This window comes from Meleagris gallopavo, chromosome 1 (assembly GCF_905368555.1).
Source record: "Meleagris gallopavo chromosome 1, MGAL_WU_HG_1.1, whole genome shotgun sequence".
In the NCBI taxonomy this organism is placed as follows: Eukaryota; Metazoa; Chordata; class Aves; order Galliformes; family Phasianidae; genus Meleagris; species Meleagris gallopavo.
Window position 1 is genome coordinate 63,239,480 of NC_139404.1, and position 21,321 is coordinate 63,260,800.

The 21,321-nt window shown below is 38.7% G+C and overlaps 2 protein-coding genes across 3 annotated transcripts in view; one reads left to right on the top strand and one right to left on the bottom strand.

The window, feature by feature from the left end:
* Positions 1-1,638: 1,638 nt before the first annotated feature.
* RERGL (RERG like) lies at positions 1,639-11,661 on the bottom strand. Its single transcript, XM_010713730.4, has 5 exons — positions 11,407-11,661; positions 11,231-11,287; positions 8,714-8,787; positions 4,765-4,907; positions 1,639-3,671 (listed from the first exon to the last, which is right to left on the bottom strand). The coding sequence occupies exons 1-5, from the start codon at positions 11,456-11,458 to the stop codon at positions 3,389-3,391; spliced, it is 609 nt and encodes a 202-aa protein (XP_010712032.1). The 5' UTR covers positions 11,459-11,661; the 3' UTR covers positions 1,639-3,388.
* Positions 11,171-21,321, top strand: part of PIK3C2G (phosphatidylinositol-4-phosphate 3-kinase catalytic subunit type 2 gamma) — a 290,952-nt gene continuing 280,801 nt past the window's right edge. Inside the window, exon 1 of one of the 2 annotated variants that reach the window (XM_085230990.1) lies at positions 11,171-11,319. The gene's annotated coding sequence lies outside the window, so the exon portion shown is untranslated. The remainder of the gene's footprint in view (positions 11,320-21,321) is intronic. The other variant, XM_085230979.1, reaches the window with a different exon arrangement.

The window sequence follows — 21,321 nt, forward strand, 5'->3', positions numbered from 1 at the left end:
CAGAGCACTGCAATCTTCTGCTGCATCATCCTCTGAACAGGGCAGCCAGACAGAGAAAGGAAAGAAACAAGGTTGTCCCCACATGACTCACAAGGGTTTTGTGCTTCAATGTTTACCTTTCATAATTGCTTCAGATGTCAGTTACTTGCACTGGGCTAGGAAGCCTGTGGTAGCTGCTGTTGTTTTTGGAATATAGCACAGTTGCAAAACTTTTGATCTACCTCTTTTATGGCTATTCCTGATTTAAATGTATTTTTCAGAAGGAAACAGCATGTTTCGTTGCTCTGTTGTACCCAATTACTTTATTCTTTCTTCCATCAACATCAGGCCTGAAGGTTTTGTGACATTTTGCCCTCTGCCCTGTTGTGAATGTGATTATAGCAAGATTTACAGAAAGAGTTTAATGCAGACATGACAGCAGGAAAAAAAACTGAGACTGTGTTTGTCTTGATTGTTTTTTCCAAAACTGTAGTGAGAAAGAGCTTCAAAAAGCACCTGAAATCTTTCTGAGAGACAGCATTTGGGAGCCAGGGGCTATTACCTTTATACGTGAGTAGAATCTTTGCTTTATGTCACTGCTTCTGAAGTTTAAAAAAGAAAGAAAAAAGTTGAAGATAGTGAGAGAGAATGTCAATTCTGAGTTCCTTTCTCAGGCAAAATTTTACTAAACCTTTGAAAATTCATCTGAACAAGAACAACTTCCAAGTACGGCAAAAATTAACTCCTGTAGTTTGAAAATCTTTTGGCAAGAGTGGGGTCGTATACTAAAGCAATCCATGGCTACTCCAATAGCTCCATTTCCACTCTTCAATGAGTTCAATATGCTGCAAGTGATACCACTAAAAAGGGTGAGCACCAAACTTCAAATTACATCACGCACTTCCTTTGCAAGCTGGGTTGTTGTTTGCCATTTCAAATGTGACTGAGACACTAACACATTAACTACAAAAACACTTAACAACATGTAAAACAGTCTTTTAATACACTTACAGAAGAATGTGTGTGCTTTACTGCTTTGAAATTGAATTCCTTCCCAAATTCTGCCGTCACATCTGTACTTACCAAAAATTAAAGAAACTGAAATCCAAATCTTAAGAACATCAAATTATGTCTATAGCAGGTTTTGGTACTCCTAATCCTAAGCGCACCTTGTAGCTGTTTCAGGTGGTTTTCAGTTGAGTACAACCTGGCCCGTGGGCCAGGAGACAGTTACTCTGCATGGCAATACTTATCCCATCTGGATAATAAGGGAAGAAAACCATTGAGGCATGCTGCAGATTGCACCTATCTGTAAGATCATATTCCAATTAATGCCAGCAAATCAAAACCAATTATTTTCTCTGTGGTTGCCTTCAGTATTTTTAAAAGAATAAAGATTAAAAAAAAAAAAAAAAATAGTTATCTACTGTTCTCTGCTGTTCACTGTATAAAGGTACACGAAGTCTTCTTCACTGCGTACAGGAACTGCAGCCAGAAGCTCTTCTGTGCAAATTCTGATTTCCAAATTTACCTCTGTAATTAAAATTCCAGATCTATACAATACTTTGTTTCACAGTACTAAAAAAGTAATGATTGAAAGAAAAATAAAAAGATGGCTTTATAGCTTTATAACAAAGTAAAGGAAAAGAAAAGCATAAATACATCCATCTTATATTCAATTTATTTAATACCACAGTAGTAAATACAGTAAGAGGTTCAGAATCAGACAATGCTAGAGCTGGCAAGATACAGCTGCCCTGGCAGATGAACAGCCTAGCAGTTGTTCTGGAATTCTGTGTGCTGAAAAGCTGAGAGGTGTACATGAGTAGTTTTCAAGTTCGATTTCATAGATAATGACAATGCAGTATTAAATACACTATTCCTGATCTGGTAGAGCAGCCTCTGAATAAAAAAAAAGTAGTGCTGTGACTGAGAACTATATTCCAATATCTGTACTTTTAAAATAAGTGAATAGGAAATACATTTTTTTCCCTTAAAAAAGCAAGGGCTCTCTGTTTAATAATTACTAAAATATGTTTCAGTTTTATTTATATTAAAGTTAAGATTGTATAGCTTTTCATATGCCATTTTATGGAGGTGGACATTTTAACATCAGTATTTTGTCCTGACCTATAGAGTAATGTTAATAGTTTAAAATGCAGATAACATTCCCAAACAGAGGCAAGCTTCAGGGTAGCATCAAACTGAATCCCAGCTGTCCTCTGGAATGGGCAGGAGGCAGTAGTACACTTTCAAACCACTTCCCTTTATAATTTCTGTATGAGCAAAGCATTTTCAAACATGCAGGGGTAAGCCCTTCTTTAGGTAAGTCTACAGCAATAGCTCTAGATGTTAACTGACAGCTTATTTAGACCCATCTGATGTTTAATATCCACATTTCAAAGCATAGCTAACATATTCCTTAGTACTCTCTCAAGCAGGATTTCAATACCATCACAATGACTCAGTGTAAAAACACTGGTCCTTAGGAAAAAAAAAAAAAAAAACACTGCGCAATTTAGGATCATGGCTCCTACCAGCAAGCAGACATCAAATACTTGAACAGACAAATCTGCCTTTTAAAGAAACTGTGTTACAACTCAGGAAAACTGTTCTGGGAAAGTCATCAGCCTAAGATGTTACACTGATCCTAGCCTTAAACAATTTCACTGAACAAAGATCTCACTGAAACTGTCCAATACTCACCCACTGCCACTTTTCAGTTCCTAACCTCCTCAGCACTCTCTACTTTCCTTTATCATTCAAGACCAAAAAGATACTGAAACTGGAGACAATACTGCTATGTTTATATGCTTCCCTACTTCTGATGTCTCCACGAGGCAGCTTTGATGATGGATATGATGATAGATTTGGTGTCTAAGCATTAAATTCTTATGAATATCAGCAGGTGTCAAACACCTTTAAACCGTTAGAGGTTCTGAACTGTTCTTCCTTGCATTCAGTAAGTGTATTTTACTTTTCTTAAGTGAAGGTGATCTTGCACAAAAGATCTATATCTCAAGCTCTCAAGAAAGAGTTTGATCAGCAAGACTGAGTTTATTGTATATAACAGTTTATTCTCAGCTGCACCTAAAAGCTCCACCCTTGACCATGTTGCTGTTGAATAAATATGTAACAAAACTCTCCTTCTATGAAGAACTTAGGAGATAATGGTTGAAAGAAGATTAGAGATTAAGTGACATAGCTCTAGCACAATAAATCTGCTGTAGAACTGAAGATAGAGGTCAGATCTTCTAGGTCCTGCCCCTTGACCGTATTATCTCCCACCTTTGGTTTTTATACCATCTTACTTCTCCAGACATTGACTTTCAGAGGAAGTTGCCTGAATCCCAAGCGCTGCTTGTGCTCCACTATTTCAGCTTGTTCCCACTTGAGGACTAACCATCTTTTACACAGATTTCCTTCTCTTTCCAAACACATTGTTGATTAACTTGGCCATTGATTTTGATCCACTTGGTCTTCTCTTTTCCTTTGCCTTGAGATTTGAGGTGATACTCCTCAGAACTTTTGTGAACATTGCCACAACTTCCTGATAATGTTCTGCAGCAGACAGTTCACAGAATTGGCACTTGTTATCCATTGCCAGCTTTTGACCTTCATCCCAGCCAACTTCTCTCATATGGCATAAATCCTGTTTGTTACCAACCAAAAACACTGTTGACTCAACCATTCTAAAATCAAAAAAGTTTTAATTGGAGAAAAGATATGTTAAAATACTGTGCTATATATGTATGATAAGAGTAAGAGGCATTGTAAAAAAAACAAACAAAAAAAACTCACCCAACAACATACACCAAAAAAGCCAGCCTCCTAACTTTACCAAGTAGAGTTACAGCTTTCTGTTGACCATAGTCAAACATGAAAAGAATTTCTATGCAAGATATTCTTATGACATCTATCAGGAAGTTTTCATTTTAGTTCCTCTACTCAATAATTGCATGTACTTTTCATTCACTGCAGTTTTCATACTCTATCCTCTGATGAGGATATTGTCAGCTCCTACAGTTCATGAATAAGCAAGGTGAATATTTTCTCAATTTCTAGGTAACACAATAAAGTCAAAGAGATGCACATAACATCAGTATGAACAGTGTAACTCAAAGAAAGACATGGGAATCCTAATTTCAAATTTTTGTTAAAATTATTCTTTCATAGAAATTCTGTTTAAGGAAGCTCAGCAGCAAAACAACAGAAAAGAATTATTTTTATTTAATTTCTGGTAATAGAAGGATTTCATTCTATTCATTTTAGTAAGCACCTCAGTGAACCAATACAGAAATACCCACCAACACACCTACTCAGACTTCCAACTTTCATTCTAAATACTTTCTTACCATATGATCACTCATGCACAAATGATGTTGGAGTCACAGCTAAAAGCAGCTTAGGAGAAATTCATGGTGTTACATTCTTTGAATCCCTTACAGGTGCATCCCCAACATTGATGGGAACAGCAGTCAGGGAGTAAAATTACATGATGTATATGTCAGGTTTTTACTCATCTAAGTCACAGGAGACAAATTTATGACATTTAAAACATACTGCTGTAAGAAAAGAGAATGAAGACCACTGTTCTCTTAGCTTTGGACAGAGTGAAACAAGGTTGTAATTTTTAACAGTTTACCTTGATGTATCGTACTGCTGGTATTATGCTAGGAGGACGCTGCTGGATTTTAATTGTTACTTGCATTCCTAGAGCTTACAGAAACGTTCTCAGTTTTTTTTGTATGCTTTGCTGAAAGAAACAAAAATAATGCCACTTACTTTTTACAAGCTCCTATGTGAGACTCTTGAATCCTGTATAGCAATGCTTTTGCAAATGCAAATGATGCTCTGTCACTGATGTCATAAACAATGATGAATCCATCAGCCCAGTGGAGCTCGTCTGTGAGGGAGAGCTTCCCCTGCTGTGGGTGAAAGAAGTTCAAATTCACATGCAAAAATATCATTACTGCTGTCACTCGAGTATTTTCTTTGTCTGTGTGAATGCAAGAATATTGTATCTTTCACTGCAAAAGATATGAATAGATGATATGGATGCTTGCATTGAAATCAGGTGAGTCCTGCTCCAAAAATCCATTAATAACCATCACTGCAGATTGCATTTTGGAGCACTAAAGAATTCATTATGAAACACCTTTGCTTTGTTTAAACAGTGAAATTGCATTATCTGTACAGACATTGTTTCCAGCAGACATATGTTGAATATTCTGAAGTTACAGGAGAATTAAATGCAGGCCATTTGTATCTATGATTATGGCACTGTTATGTATGCTTCTAGTTGTCTGACCACAATGAAATTAACTAATTTGTTAAAAGTCCTTTGTTCCAAGCCATTTCTCATTTTGTCTTTGTATTGTTCAAGACTGAAGCAGTACCTACTCACAGGACAGATTTCCACAGGGCTAGAAAATTTTCCTTTCAAGCTGCCATTGACTTAAATTCCACAAGTGACAGAATAAAGTGATACTGAGAATTAGTACTTGGGTCTCTTCACCCTAAGGAAGTGTCACTGTCATAATTTCTAGAAAGCAACAGCTGCAAACTATTCCATCAACAAGGACCACATGACCCAAGATGGGTAGAATAGTGGCAGTTCACCAGCCTAGACTTGACCATGTGCTTTCTGGAAAACACACTGGAGAGTAACTTGAGGATTGCTTGAGCTGAATTAAAGCTATCCTTTTTGCAGTGTATAACCTTCACCAGTATGCTACCCTGGTTGCCTTGATTAGTTCAGCACCAAAGCAGCATCATAAATGCAACTTATTCTAGATGATGGATGGTAACTAAATGTTGGCAGTGCATCAGGTTAAGGGGCAGGAAAGGTGACTTATGTATGATGGCTGTTTGCCAGATGAAGAGACAGAGAATGCTGCAGAGCAGGGGCTTAGCTACCAGACAGAAGCCTCAGAGAACAGCAAGATTTCAGAAAGCGGAAACAAATGTGAATTTTTCTTCCCCTGCTTGGCCTCCTCTCAGGACCTGTTTTTCTTCCCCATAGGAATTCCATATGCCATCTGTCTCTTTCTAATATCAACAGTTCATACTGATAAAAAGGCACAGCCACCACCTCCTCTCCTGCTCACCACCTACTTAGTCCTCTACAGGTCTCTCTCTACAGGAAATGAAGAAAGAAAGACTCAAGGCAGCAAACAGTGAGTGTTAGGCCTTGTTACTAAGGAAGAACTGGCAGCTAGAAGAGGACCAGCAAGAGGAGTGCCCTCAACGCAGTTGATCTCTGGTCTTCCTGAAAGCAAAAAGGGAGCCCAAGGGGAAGCAACCAAACACTCCACCTGTCAAGTAGTCTAGTCTACTTTAACATAGCAAGCTACTACTGCCACTGTTTCAAGTATGCTCTTAAAAACTTGTTCACATGCCACAGGATTTAATATGATAGTAAGGAGAAGTTATAGATGGGCTTAGGAAAGAAGACTGAGATATGTGGAAATAAGCCTACAGAAAAGTAGCTTTGAAGAGGGATTGTAATGACAAGGGAGGGCTCCATTGAATATATTAACAAGGCACAGTGTCTATTTCAGGATCTGCTTTATTGTTGCTTGTCTTTCAGAAGACAGATTTGTTTGTAAGTTATTTTATGTGCTCACTGTGTTAAGATTTCTTAAGTCACTGATTTCAAATCTGAGCCAAACTTCCAGTGTTTCGGCTTTAGCATTCATTATTCTGGTCAGTGAGAGGCAGGATCACTGTCCAAGAGGGATCCTTGTGAACTAGAGACAGACCTACCTGATCCATTTGCGTTATATGTTAACAACACTTATGCATGTCAGAAATAGAAGGAAAGAAATTAGTACAAAAAAGAATCTTCATTTGAGGGTGTTTTATTGTGATCAAAGTTCATCTGCCAACATGTAGATGCCTGTATTATGGCTCTCCTTCACAGAATCACAGAATTGTAGGGGTTGGAAGGGACCTCTAGAGATCATTGAGACCAACCCCCCTGCCAAAGCAGGTTCCCTACACCAGGTCGCACAGGTAGGCGTCCAGGCGAGACTTAAATATCTCCAGAGAAGGAGACTCCACAACCTCCCTGGGCAGCCTGTTCCAGTGCTCCGTCACCTCACCGTGAAGAAGTTCTTACGCACATTCGTGCGAAACTTCCTATGTTGCAGCTGATGTCCGTTTCCCCTCGTCCTGTCTCCACGTACCACTGAAAAGAGACTGGCCTCACCGCTATGGCCGCCACACCTCAGATATTTATAAACCTGGATCAGGTCCCCTCTCAGTCTTCTTTTCTCAAGGCTAAACAGACCCAGTTCACTTAGCCTTTCTTCACAGGGGAGATGCTCCAGGCCCTTCACCACCTTTGTGGCCCTCCGCTGGACTCTTTCCAAGAGATCCCTGTCTTTTTTGTACTGGGGAGCCCAGAACTGCACACAGTACTCCAGATGAGGCCTTACCAGGGCAGAGTAGAGGGGGAGGAACATCTCCCTCGACCTGCTGGACACGCTCTTCTTAATGCACCCCAGAATGCCACTGGCCTTTTTGGCCACGAGGGCACACTGCTGGCTCATGGCCAACCTGTCGTCCACCAGGACGCCCAGGTCCCTCTCTGCAGAGCTCCTCTCCAGCAGCTCATCCCCCAGCCTGTATTGGTGCATGCAATTATTCCTCCCTAGGTGTAAGACCCTACACTTGCTTTTGTTGAACCTCATCCGGTTTCTTACTGCCCAGCTCTCCAGCCTGTCCAGGTCTCGCTGAATGGCAGCACAGCCTTCAGGCGTGTCAGCCAATCCTCCCAACTTCGTATCATCAGCAAACTTGCTGAGGGTGGCCACTATCCCCTCATCAAGGTCATTAATGAAGATGTTGAACAAGACCAGACCCAGAACAGACCCCTGGGGGACAACACTGGTTACAGGTCTCCAGCCAGACTCTGCACCACCAACGACGATCCTCTGCGCTCTGCCAGTCAGCCAGTTCTCAACTCACCTCACTGTCCACTCATCTATCCCACACTTCCTCAGCTTTGTTATAAGGATGTCGTAGGAGACAGTATCAAATGCCTTTCTAAAATCAAGGTAGATTACATCTACCGCTCTGCCCCCAGCATGTGACAGCATCATAGAAGGCCACCAGGTTGGTCAAGCACAACCTCCCCTTGGTGAACCCATGCTGACTACTCCTGATAACCTCCTTTTCTCCCAGTTGTCTGGAGATGGTATCCAGCACAAGCTGTTCCATCACCTTTCCAGGGACGGAGGTGAGGCTGACAGGCCTATAATTACCCGGGTCTTCCTTCTTGCCCTTTCTGAAGACCGGAGTGATATTGTCCTTGTCTGTTTTGTGAATGTAAGTCTCATTTCCAGACCTATCTACTTTTCCCAGTAGATTTGCCTGTTTGCCTTATTAAAAAATAATAACAAAATCCACCTGTGTAGGAAATTTAAGAATTTTGTATTATACTCCTATAATTTTTTGCTGTATTTAAATATACAATATGGAAGAGGGAAAGATTAATCAATATTAAACATTCCAAAATGCAGAAGTATTTACAGAATAAAATAAAGGATTTGAGTGTTTCTTCCATGAAATGGGAAGGTGGACATTTCCTGAACCACAGCAAATATAAAATTTCAGTCTTGCAAAAGAGAAAGTGCAAGAATAAATTCCTAGCACAGAAAGAATGTTTGCAACCCTTTTTAACCTCACATAGGTAGAATGAGGCTTTTTTGTCCCCTAAAATTCTTACCTGTGAACAAGGGTCATAAATTTCCAAGTGTATCTGCCTCCCATCCAGACAAAAGTGTTTAGTGTAGATGCATTCTAAAAAAAAGAAAAATAAATGGCATTTAATAAGAAGCAGCATTAGAGTGACTGGAAATGGTGCTGAAGAAAATGTGATAAATGGAAGATAATACTGAAGAGGCTTTTTTTCTTTACAGTTTTGTTGTTTGTTTGATTTTTTATCTGGAAACAATCCCACTTCATTTTGCACCACATGATCTCCCCATTCCCATTAGCCAACCAACGCCATTTCACTGTGGCATTCCCAGGAAAGCAATGGTGTGATTAATACTTTTAGACCCTAGATTTCTTCTCAAAGAGAGGCAAATAAGTAACACAGTGCTCAGAAACAGGTAAGTCTTGATGATTTCTGTAGCGGAAATGCTAAGTCATGGCTTGAACCCAATAGGAAGGTAGGGCCAACCCAGGGAGCTCAGGCAGATGCAATGCACCTGAGTGACTGGAAGGGGTGGAGCCAGGATCCATCCCTTCCCAGACCTCATTTAAGGGTTGGCAGTGGAGGCAAGGGTATCTTGCTAGAGATCTCTGTGTATCTGAGGCCTTCTCAGGGTGAGCAGTTTTTCTTGCTTTGTTTCCGTGTCCCCAGCTGCTGCATCACAGGACTTTACTACTATACTGCCATTGCTACATTTGCCATCTCATTACAATTACCTATTTTTGAGGTTCAGAATTATAAAAGCAATAAACTAGATTGTTGACATTTGGCACTTCAGTAGTTCCTGACATATGTAGTATCAGATCAATATTTACAGGATAATGTCCTTAGCCTAAATCCTAAAACATTTCTGTAGTGTTAGCTCTCTGATTAAAGATTCTCTGTCAGCACAACATCTCTGAGAACCTTACTGCAGCAAGATCTTCATCACTGTTTTAGATGGTAGTTTGTTCTAAGAGAATATAACCAGCTTGTGTTCATAGAAAACCTGTTGATGACCAGTGCTACAGTGTAAATCCTTCACACTACTGAGGTACAGAGACAAGAACCAGTGTTGGCACTACTGAAAATACACTTCAAAATGTATATAAAGTGAGTATGATTAAGAGCTATGATGTCTGGAACCAAGCATCTTTGGTTCAGCATTATGTTCATATCAAGCATTCTTGCACTCTTAAGAGCTCAACTGATAATGAACTATGATCCCCAAACATCTTAAGAATCAAAACTAAGCTCCTTGGTGATTTCCATAATTAAACTTTTATTATCATTACTTAGATTTCACTACTCAGTTCTGCAGTGCTGTGTATTCTATCACCCCTTTTCTTTGTTTTTTTTTTTTTTTTTTTTTTTTTTTTTTTTAAACTCCCTTTTGCCCCTCTAGAAATTGAGGGGAAATTTATCTTCCAACAAATACAAAATGTTTTAGAGGTGCTTGCAAGTCTCAGAAAAGATATATAGTATCAGAGGCCCAGGACAGGGAACTTGTTCAGAGTTGTAGGTGATGTAGAACATGAGTGGACAGCACTCCACATCTGCAAGTAAAAGCTTAAGCTTAAAAGAGTATTTGGGACATTAACAGCTTTTCAAGTCTTTTTGTAAGTAACTATGGTAGTATAACACTTCCATGCAACTGTAACCCTACTTTCAGACTAAGTTATTTTAGATGTATAACTGAAATTCAGCTTCTTAGTATTACTTTAACTTTTTTGTTTGTTGTGGTTTTTGTTTAAAACAAGTTTTTGGAAAAAAATCCACTAGCAGAGAAAACAAGATAGATTGTAATCCACTTGGCTTGTTAAACTCTGGGCCTTCTTGTGCCACACAGCTGGAATAGTACACTTCTAGAGGTGCTTGCGTATCAGTTCAATACTTCTACTGCTTCTACCTAAGCCATGAAAGTTCAAATCCTGTTCTGCAATCTTCCAAGATCTTAGGAGTGTCTTAAGTGTGTTTATTCTGATATGGATGAGAACTTCTATCCTCAGCATGGCAAGACTTGTCACTAAGCTATCAAAGCAGTGCAATCCTGCAGAAGCAGCGGACTTTGCATCACGCTTTGATTAACCAGCAGTGCCTGATAAACAGTGTTTCACCTCTCTAGAGCGGGTAAGGAGATACTAATAGAACAGTGTTGTGATTTATTTATTTTTTTTTAAATCTATTTCTTTCCTCTCTATCTCCTCTCTGATGGAGCTTACTATAATCTACCCGAGCTCGCACACAGCCCGGTTATCTCCCTCTCACAAGCCCTTCACAGCCGCCTCACGACGAGCGTGTCACCAGACTGAAGTTGGAGACGATCCCCACGCAGATACCCGGTTCGCCTTCCCTGGCCTTCAGATCGACGTCTGGCCGCCAGCCCTCACTGATAAATAAGCTAAAACTTCAGTATTTCCAAAAAGTTGTGTGCAACTACATTCTTTCCCCCCCCCCTTCGCTACGTCAAGCACCGTTCCACCGCCCCGCTGGCGCCGCGCCCTGAGGGCCGCCCGCTTCCCTTTCCCGGAGCCCGGCGCTGCTCACCGGCGTTGGACGCGTACTCCCCGATGAAGCGCCGGGTCAGGAACCGCACCGCCAGCGCTGCGAGAAGGAAAGAAGGAAGGAAGCAGCAGGTGAGCGGAGCCCGGTGTCCGGCAGCCCGAGGCGAAGCGGGACTGGGGGTACCGAGCCCGCCCCTCTACTCCACTCCTCCCTCTTACCCGACTTGCCGGCCCCGCTGCCGCCCAGCACGGCCAACTTCACCTCGTTCATACCGCTCCCGGCGCTGCGCCGGGCCGCAGCCCCTCCAACTACAGCGCCCGGCGCTGCCGCTACTTACGGCTCCCGAGGAGTGGGGGCGGGAGGAGGGGCTGAGCTTCGCCGCTTCTCCGACGGGCGGTCCGCCCCCGGCGTCCCCTCCATCCCCACAGCCTGCGCAAACTTTTCTTCTGGCAGCTCCTCCCGTCTCCTGGTGTGGCCCGCGAATGTCCGCTCCCCGGCCCCTAATGCTTTGTCAGGAGGGAGGGGGAAAAAGAAAAATAAAACTAAACAAACGAAATACAGAGGAAAAAGAAGTTCTCCAGCTCTGCATCTGGGGGTGTTTGTTTTGTTTCCATGTCGCCATCCTTCCGTGCCAGGAATGTGAAGGAAATGAAGGGGTTCCCCCCTTCCTCCCCATGCCCCTTTAAATGATTCTGAGGCAACTTGCTGAGAATAACTGTTTTTCACTTCTCTACTGTTCAGCCTCAAAAGGTTTCCAAGCTCTTGTCACTCATTAAACCTTTAGTCCAGCCCACGCTAAGGCAAATGTGCTTTTTGTGTGTATGAGGGCTTTTACTCCTTAAATCAGCCTGGTGAAGAGCTTAAAGTTTTGTGCTGAATGGAGCTTACAGCACTCCTCTGCTGCAGGGAAATGTGACAGAAGTGCAGAGAGCACCAAAGTGCCAAACCCACTTTTGCAGTATTGCAGACAAAAACTTTGTTCTGCTCCACAAGTGCTCTCTAAAGGCTGTTTGAATGTGCACTTGAGAATAGCTTTAGTTATCCCACTGGTAAATAGACTAGCATCCAAGTTAGTTATGTAACTACTCTGTTCCCATTTATTTTTTTCTGCTTATATAAATTGAATATGTTTGTTTAGTCTTTTTATTCTATTCTGCTCTAACTTTTGCTCTGTATAAATGCTTCAATAAATCCTGCTTCAGCATGCTTGCTAGTGGCTATTATGAGAACCAATTGTGTCCGTGGCTTTAAAAAATGAGGCAGAGAAGGAATTTGAGAATACTTTTTCTACAGCTCAAGAGAATGCTTAGTAGAGGCAAATATATTTAAGAATAAGACATGTACAGATACAGACATAACTTGGCTCCTAAGTCCCTGACTTACAAGTTGTTAACAGCTGGAAGGGTGTTCAGGGGATGTCCCTACCAATTTCTGTGGGTGGATTTTTTCTTGGTTTGTGGGTGTTTTTTTTTTTTTTTTTTTTTTTTTTTTTTTTTTTTGTGGTAGTTTCCTGGTACTGTTCACTGACAGGACAGATGTCTGAAAAGAACTGTAGTCTGACCTTCTATGGCTATTGTAACATTAGCGTTTGAAATGGATACTGAGATCATTAGGCTAGAGTTACTAACAGTATAACAACACAACTGAGTATTTTATCATTTCATACACATAGACAATTCCGCAGCAGGAAAGTCTGAGTGCTTGCCCTTGGGCACAATGCTGTGTCTTTCACAGGTGATTTTAAAGGAATGGTTCTGCTGTTCCTTTTGGGCAGTGGTGTGATGTGTGAACTTGGCTTTCTCACAATTGGCAAATGGACTTCAGTTTCTACTGGAAGATGTACAAATAGTCCCCATGTCACGGAAATGCTGATTAATGCACTTTTAACCCCTGTAAGTGGTCCACTGTACAGGAGAACAGATTAACTCTGAAGAAGGAGTGGACTGACAATACCTTCTTCTGGTTGTCATTTTCTTCTTGATGTTTTTACTCCTTTTCTTTGTCATAGCAATGTTGGCTTATTATGATCCAGTTGCTCATTCTTGCCTCTGTGTCATGGTGAGCCAGGACAGCTCTTTGTGCAGGTGGGCTGAGAATGTGATTTGGGAAATTATAACATTATTTTTCACCTCATTAAATTCAATGTCAGAATTGGAGTGGAATGGAGATTTCCCAATAGCTGAAGGAAGACTCAAGCCTATTTCAGACACTGCTGCAGTCAAGTGAGGGCAAGTGAATGAGAAAGTGAGAGGCTTCAAAGTGCAGGAAGCTCAGCCACCTCTATTAAGAGAGCAGCAGCTTGTTCAAACTCAATTCCTGCAGTACTGGATGTTTCACTCAGGATGCAAATTGTCCAAACTCAAGTTATACCCTGGGCAAAGGGTATAAAAAAAGAATCCAGCTCTCCTTTTTTTTCCCATTACTTGGTCTTAACTACATTAACACTTTCACACATGTAGGTAACAGCTGCGATAACTGAAGTCAGAGTGCTGCCTGTGTTGGAGACTTTACTGCTTAGAGCTTTTATTTCTGTTAGTAATAAATAAAATATCTTGAGAGGAATGAGAATTTGTTGTGCATATTTCTTAAAGCATTAGGTAAATTAAGTTCAACTGAATATTAAACAAGGACATTTATTTTCTGAGACTTTCACTTCCTAGAACTAAGTGAAATTGAGAAAACGTGGAGGAGGAATTCTTGAATATCCACTCCAAATGAGTTTCTTATGAGATTTTTCTATTAGCTTTCTGTTATTGCTGTTGTGCCTGTTTACCTGTATATACAACAAGATATTCCTGAATTGCTCCATGCGTGGAGGGCACATCTTTGATTTCTTTTATGGGAGCACCCACATGAAACTGAAATGCAGTGGTTACTCATCCATGAGTGAACAGACCAATCCCTGTCTAAACAATGTCATTTTTGACATTTCAAAATGAAATTAACACATTTCTTGATTAGCTTATTGAAACACTGAATAATAATGTTTTGAAGGAAGGTATCATCTTTTAGAAGAATTGATACAAAGTAAACACATCTTTCGGAATTATTTGCCTAGCTCTTTGTAGCTGAACATTATGGCAAATGCAGTAGTGACACCTGTCTAAAAAGCGTCTCAAAAAGTTGCTTGCTTTCTCTATCTGTGCATGCTGCCCTCTCATCTTCCTCACCAGAGCTGTTTGGATGAAACCGGTGCAACTTAAAAATAACTCACTTCCTTTCCTTGACGTTTTGTGGGGTCTATGTGTGACTGGCCTTCCCTGCAACTTGTACAACTGTGTGTTTTTGTTCCTTCCAGTACCAAGTGTGTGCTGGCCCGTCCTCTGTACTGGATTGATTGTGCTTACATTACTCTGGCCTTAAAGGTGTAGAGGTGAAACAAAAAAAGCTAGTTCGTCCTCATAGTGAACAGAAGCTTACAGGTTGTTTTCAGATCTGGTTTTCAGATCTCCAAATGAGTCAGTAATCTCTGCAAACTTAAAGCTCTGCTATAAAGAATATATGTAATAGAAATAAATCGTTAACCAAGTAAGCAAATTCTGCAATGACAATGAGTGAAGGATTGATTTTGAGTTACGCAGGAAGTTTTCACAAAGCTGCAGATTGCTGGCCTGATGAGGTCGCTTCTCATTCCATTCCCAGTTCTGTAGAGGAGGATTTGTATGGCTTGGTGTCAGACCTCTGAGTCAAAACTGCTTGTGGAGAAAATGAGCATCAGAAAAACACTTACTTTACTTTTTAGCTTTTTTTTCATGTAATTTAACTGCTGAAAATAAGGTGGAATTGGGAGTACAAGACTATCTGCACTCTGTGTACAGCCATAATGTTTTGATCCAAAAAGCACAGTTGGAAACCACTGGGTGAAGCAGGTGCCAGCTGTTTGCACCATATGGCACAGGATTTCTAATGCTTGCTGAGGTTTCCATCCCTGCAGAATTAGTCTCTTTTTGGCTTAAGGAGTAATGTTTTCCAGGCAAGATCTGTCTCTTAAAGCCTATTTTTCACGAAATCTTTAGGAAGTGCATTGTAAATTTTCTATCAGCTACTCTGACAGCTTCCATGGCACATGAACTAGCCAATTAGAGGCTTAAATCCACAACAAAACTAACAAAACTAGAACAGGCTTTTCAGCTAAATGTGATGTTTTTATCATCTGTGAACACAGATACATTCCTCAGTGAGATATTCAAAGGTATTTATTTATGACAGAAAGAAGACAGCTACAGTACGATCCCACTTAGTTCCCTTTGCATGGTGTAATGGAAAATGGTGAACTGATTTTGGGGGTAAATTCTTATGTTCGATGTTATCGTGCTGACTGTGAAAACGCGTGGGTTTGTTTTTAGCAGAAATTACAAAATTGATCCACGATAAAGTACTGTTAGTACTCAAGTCACATTGGATGTGAAAACACAGCATCTCAGACTTCCAACAGGATCTGTAAGTGCGCATCCCTCATGGTGTCATGAAGGATTTTGTTACTACTCTAGCTTATAAGGTTGGTAGGACAGGGTTAGTTCTTTACAGAGGCCTTTAACTTATACTCAGCCACAGCAGTGTCTTAACAGGTGGCTAAACACAGTCCCTAGGGGTGATAGTCCCATAGAAAGCTGGGACAACACAAAGCCTGGTGAGCATAGCTTGTGGTTAGTGTGGGAATGAAATCAGAGGCATCTAGACTTACAAGTTTATAGGACCAATTGTCCATTATACATACAAATAAACATATTTTTAATAGCATGAAAAGTATGTTCAGAATCCTTAAATATCGAGTTGAGTGATTCTTGGGTAAATAGTGTACTTTGGCTTGTGAAAGTCCCAAAACTACATTATTGCATTGTAAACTGTTGAATTGATTTTCATTTCTTACTCTAAGTAATTAACCACATAAAACATCTATTCCTTTAACATCTGTTTTATGCAAAGTTGGGATGCAGCTTATCTTTTGAATGTATAACTGTTAAGGGATTAGTACATGATAAAGGCCTCTATGTTTCACACTACTGCAAATATTAAAGCACAAAAATAGTCTCTTCATATGTCTTGGTCTGCCCTGTGGGAGCTTTAAAAATTTTATCTTTAATTATTGAGTAATTATGCTCTTAATGACAAGAGGCAAGGGATTTTGAATGGCATATATCATCTTTATATATAAGTGTTTTAACTTCCAATTTTGTCTGAATTCTGCTGTGCTCATATAAGGCTTTTTCTAGAAAATAGAAATGTTTTCTGTGTATTTAAATGTTTATTTTTATGTTAAAATCTGAGTTGCAAGACTTAATACTGGAAGAGACTATTTATACCCTAAATACCAATATAAAGATTATATATTTTTTAATTATTTTTTAGTTCCTAGGGGAATATTATCTCAAGTTTTGCAGGTATTTGTTAAGAAAAAAAAAAAATCACCAAAAACATATTTAACTGTAGTATTTGCTAGACTTTAATTTCTATAATTCACATTTAAAAATTAAAGATTATATATAGAGGAAATTACAATCTTCGAAGTAAAAATAAAATATTTTTCTAATGAAGGTAATGCAATTGGCCAGTAAACTGTACTTGGTGAAGTAACTCAGAGTTTAAGCTTTTCTCCCACTTTGGGTATTGGAAGAAAAATCTGTACTTCCAGATATCCTTTGCAAGAGTTCTAAAAATAAGACACAGTATAATCCAAGATTAACTAAATAACCTTTTAATTGATGACTATTTATTTAACATTTCATAAAAATGTGCTCAAATTCATATCCAGAATCAGGCAGAAGAAGGATTTTAAAATCTGTCTTCTACCTTCCAGGTGATTACAGTTCTCTTTGGGGGTGTAAGCAGTTTTTATTCACTGCCATTATTCTACTTATATAAGTATACAAGATGGACTATTAAAAAACAAAACAAAAAAAAAAAAAAAACACTTATTCTAAGGAACTCTTACACCCCCAGGCATATATCTTTGCCACAAGACTGAGTGCATTAATTTTTTTTCTCACCTCAATTTTCACCTCTGATTTGAGAAGTGTTTTTGATCAAAAAAAGTCTGTACTTTTAAAACCACTTCTAGTTCCTAATGATTGGAATGAGAACCTAAAAAAAAGTTGCCATTGGTTGTGCTTGCAGACTAAAGCAAAAAAGGAAGCATTTAAGATTTGTTATTTGCATGTGGATACATATTCAGTCTTGCAGATATTTCATTCAAATACTCACTCATTCACTGTCTAATTTACAGAAAGTTTGTCTTGCTCCTCCTAATGAGTTTGGAACTAAGGGTCAGAAATCTTATTAAAAAAGACATAGGGTGATTGCTGTTAATTTTCAAAGGGCAATTCTAACAGTAAGAATCTAGCCAGTGCCCTGCCTAGAATAGCATACAAGATGAGCAGCATGTACCTTCATGATTTCTGTTTTTCTGCCAGTTCATACGCTCCCTTTAATACAACAGCAACAGAAACAACAAATGTAGCAACACCAGCATTTTGTTGTTGTTGTTCTACAAATACTTGGGATTTAGGACACATACATACCGTTTCCTGCCATTCAAGGAAAAGATATCGGATACTCACGTCCTTGTGGCTGTCAAAGCTTGCTCACAATCAGAAAACAAATAAAGGTAGAGAAAAAGCCAGTACTTAATTCCTATCTTTCTTTTTAATTTTATTTTTTAATTTCTCAGGGGAGAAAAAAATGCTGTTTTGTGATGTGGCAAAGAGGATGTAGCAAATTAGAAAAAGCAATTGAACTTGTGTTTTCTATTAGTTTTCCCACAATCTAGGAGCAAAGATCTTATATCTAAGAAATGGCAGAAACTGTAACTGATATATTTTTCCCTGAAATGTATGAAAGAAACAGAACCTTGGAAACAGACAATACCAGCACATCAGATGCAAAGTTTCCACTGACATTAAAGCAGAAAAAAACAGGCTTAAAATGAACTTGATTGGTGAGCCAGTCATTTTAAAGCTTGGGAGAAGGGACACCTTAAATCATTTCTGTTAGCAGTTTCTGATGTTCATTCTGCCTACTTGGTGAGAAATATCCTACTGGGATTTCCCAAATGAGACACTCAGAGATAAACTAGTGTTCAAGTTTACAGTCATTTTAGTTGCTCTGCAGTAAAGCACGAATTCATATGTTCTTATCTCAAGTGAACATGTGAGAGATGTTGATACTAAATGATACTAAGGTCTTTCTGGATGCTACATAAGATGTTGGTATAGAGCTATAAAGTCTTACCCTCACTCCAGGGCCCTTTAAGTTTAATGTCAAGTTTAATGCCGGCTCTATCAAAAAAAAAAAAGAGGCTTGACGTTTCTTCCATCATTTTAGAGATGAAGGAAGACTCCAGCTGAGCATATTCCTTGTCATCTGCAATTATTCTACCTCTCAAAATCACATCTCCTTCGTTTATCATTTCTAGGCATGTTCTACAAACTCTTTATGTCTGAACAGAAAATATGGAGCAAATGATAGATTTTTTTATTTTTTTTTTCCCCAATGAGTCTTATATCTCTGTAAATCCACAATTTGAGTCATCATGGGAGGTGAGAAGGAGGTTTTTAAGATTTTGTGTCTTCAATGTCTGCTTGTATTTTATCTGTTGTAATGTTCAGTTGCTTGTTATATGACACCTTATTAGTATCTTATATGGGGGATTTATTGGGTTTACACATAAATGAACAATTCTTAATCTCCTAGTTTCTTCCAGGCTAGTGCTATGATTATTATTCTCAGGTTGAAGTTGTGCTGCATCCAACAGGTATTAGTAAAATAAATTAGAAAATAAAAAGACAAAATTTATTCATAAATGTTTGTGCCGTGGGAAATATTTAGTTCCCAGATACAATGTTCTAAAGATGTCAGAATCTAACCTTTTCAGGAAACTACACAGCTGTTTGCAGCTGTGTAGATTGCTGTGGTTTGGATTCAGAAAAACACTCAAGAGGAGATTCCACATCCATTTTAATGTAAAAGAAGATGATTTTCCACCAAAAAAATAAGATCTGCTCTTCCCCTGTTCCTTCCTGGAGATTCTTGCAACTTCCCTAGCATTAAATCTTATGAGCCTGTGGCTGAACAGATCAGCTTGCCAATTTTTTTTTTTTTTCATAAAAATAAATTTCAAAAAATTGTATTGCATTTGTTTTTATCTCAGATCAATTTACTTAACTGACTCAACACTGCACTCTTCTCAGTGTGACGTGCATACTGAAATAGATAAAATTCAATTTAAACGTAAGAAAAAGTCCTTTTAATGTGAGGCTTATTAAATGCAGGCACAGATTGCCTAGAGATGCTGTAGAGGCTCCATCCTTAGAGAAACTAAAAACCCAGATGGACACAGTCCCAAGCAAACTACAGTAGCTGTTGCTGCTTTGAGAGGAGATTCAGACTGGACACTTCGGAGGCTCCATCCAACTTCAACTACTCTATAATTCTAAAGGATTTATTTTAAAAATAACTATTTTAACAGACAAGGGTGACAAATGCAAACTTCTCTGTTGATTATAGTACACTAGTTCACTTGAAATGATTAAATTTAAATGTGTTTTCAGAAATTTACTTTTGCAATGTAATGCTGTGTCTGCAATGTGTAATAAAAGATCTCCCTGATTTTTAAAACTAAACTGTAGAGAAATTTATAATGAACTGGCAAAAAGGATGGCTAATTTAACTAATGTCATGTCATAAGATGGTACCTAAGATTCTAAAACTGTAAGGCTGTCCAGAGAGAAATTAATGTTTGCATTAGTAAATACCCAGTTTTGATGAGATATTTTTTTATTTGATGTAAACTTACTTGAAGATCATTCAACTTTTCAAATTCATTCTCATCGCAATTATGATGGAGCCACGAAAGCCATTTTTAATACGCCTTGAAAGTTCTTCAAGGTTTTGTAATTGCAAGATGTAATTTATATGAAAAGGTGTTGAGCACTAGAATCTATCATCCAGAATAAGCAAGTCATAATATAGCTATTTGATTTTACTTGCACATTCTAATAGACTTGTGCACCTTTAAAATAGTCCCAGAGAATCTGCAAGTAGAGAATAATGAATTATTAGTGTTTTGTAGTGTGTCACTTTGGATAGAACACTGGCGGCTCTCAGTAGAACTGTCCCTGGAAAACCTGCAATTAAAACCTTGAAGGATTTTTTTTTTTTAGTAAGCCTTCTGAGTCTAAAGCCTAAAATTATGTTTAATTTGTTATGGTCTATTTTTCTGATTAAGTGCAGCGTACTTACTAACGTACATAATTTTACTAAGTGTGGTTTTGTTAGAGTAAGGTGCTCATAGTCTATGATAAGGATTCAGACATAGTTCTGCTACAGACTACATGTAATTATTCTTGTAACATTCTGAACATAGATAAAATCATTCTGAAGTGTTTTTTATGATTCAAATTACTATTACTACCTATATTATTTATGTACCTTTTGAATTTTTCTTAGTTTGGGCCATGGAAATTGTTACAGTTTAGCATGGCTAGCATTAATTTTGAGTTCTCAATATGGGTTTGTTTTGATTGGTGCTGTAGAATGCAAGTGTTTCAAGGCTAGAATTACTAGCTTAGACGCAATCACTTCCATTGGAATTAAAACAAAAGCCATGGAATATTTTTCTTGGTCTGAAATTTAGTAGGAGGTTGTCTGAGTCAAAATTGACTTGGTTGTGTAACACTAAAAGTTTGTCTTGTTGCTAAGAACTGAAAAAGAGCCATTTTCATTAAAGTTACTGAGCTATAATGTGATCAGAAATACTGCTTTTTTGGTGAGTTGTTTTTTTCTGTTTGCTTGTTTGTTGTTTTTTTGTTTGTTTGTTTGTTTTTTGTACAGAAAAGAAGGTCTTGCATCTTTCTGTCTTAGAAGTGAAAAGTGGAAAACGCAGCATGTTCCCAGAAAAATGTTTTTTTTTTTTTCCTTTTCTTCCTTGAAGGCAATGTAATTTATTACTGAACCATTCACTGGACCTTATTTTTCCATGAGGAGTTCTTGTACATAGACTCCCATGAGAAACTCTTAAATGAGTTTATTCTCATGCATATAGTAAAAACGATAGTAGTAAAAAAGAAATAATCATAAGTAGCAGTAGGATTGTAGAATGCAGGAATAGAAAGCAGCCCCAGGTATATACCACCACA

What these genes read in the sequence shown, in the direction of transcription:
- RERGL (XM_010713730.4), bottom strand. Translation starts at nt 11,458, where the DNA reads ATGAACGAGGTGAAGTTGGCCGTGCTGGGCGGCAGCGGGGCCGGCAAG. An exon ending in CAGCGGGGCCGGCAAGTCGG is followed by an intron (nt 11,288 to 11,406) that starts GTAAGAGGGAGG and finishes TCCTTCTCGCAG; the next exon opens with CGCTGGCGGTGCGGTTCCTG. An exon ending in GGAGTACGCGTCCAACGCCG is followed by an intron (nt 8,788 to 11,230) that starts GTGAGCAGCGCC and finishes TCTTTTTTTTAG; the next exon opens with AATGCATCTACACTAAACAC.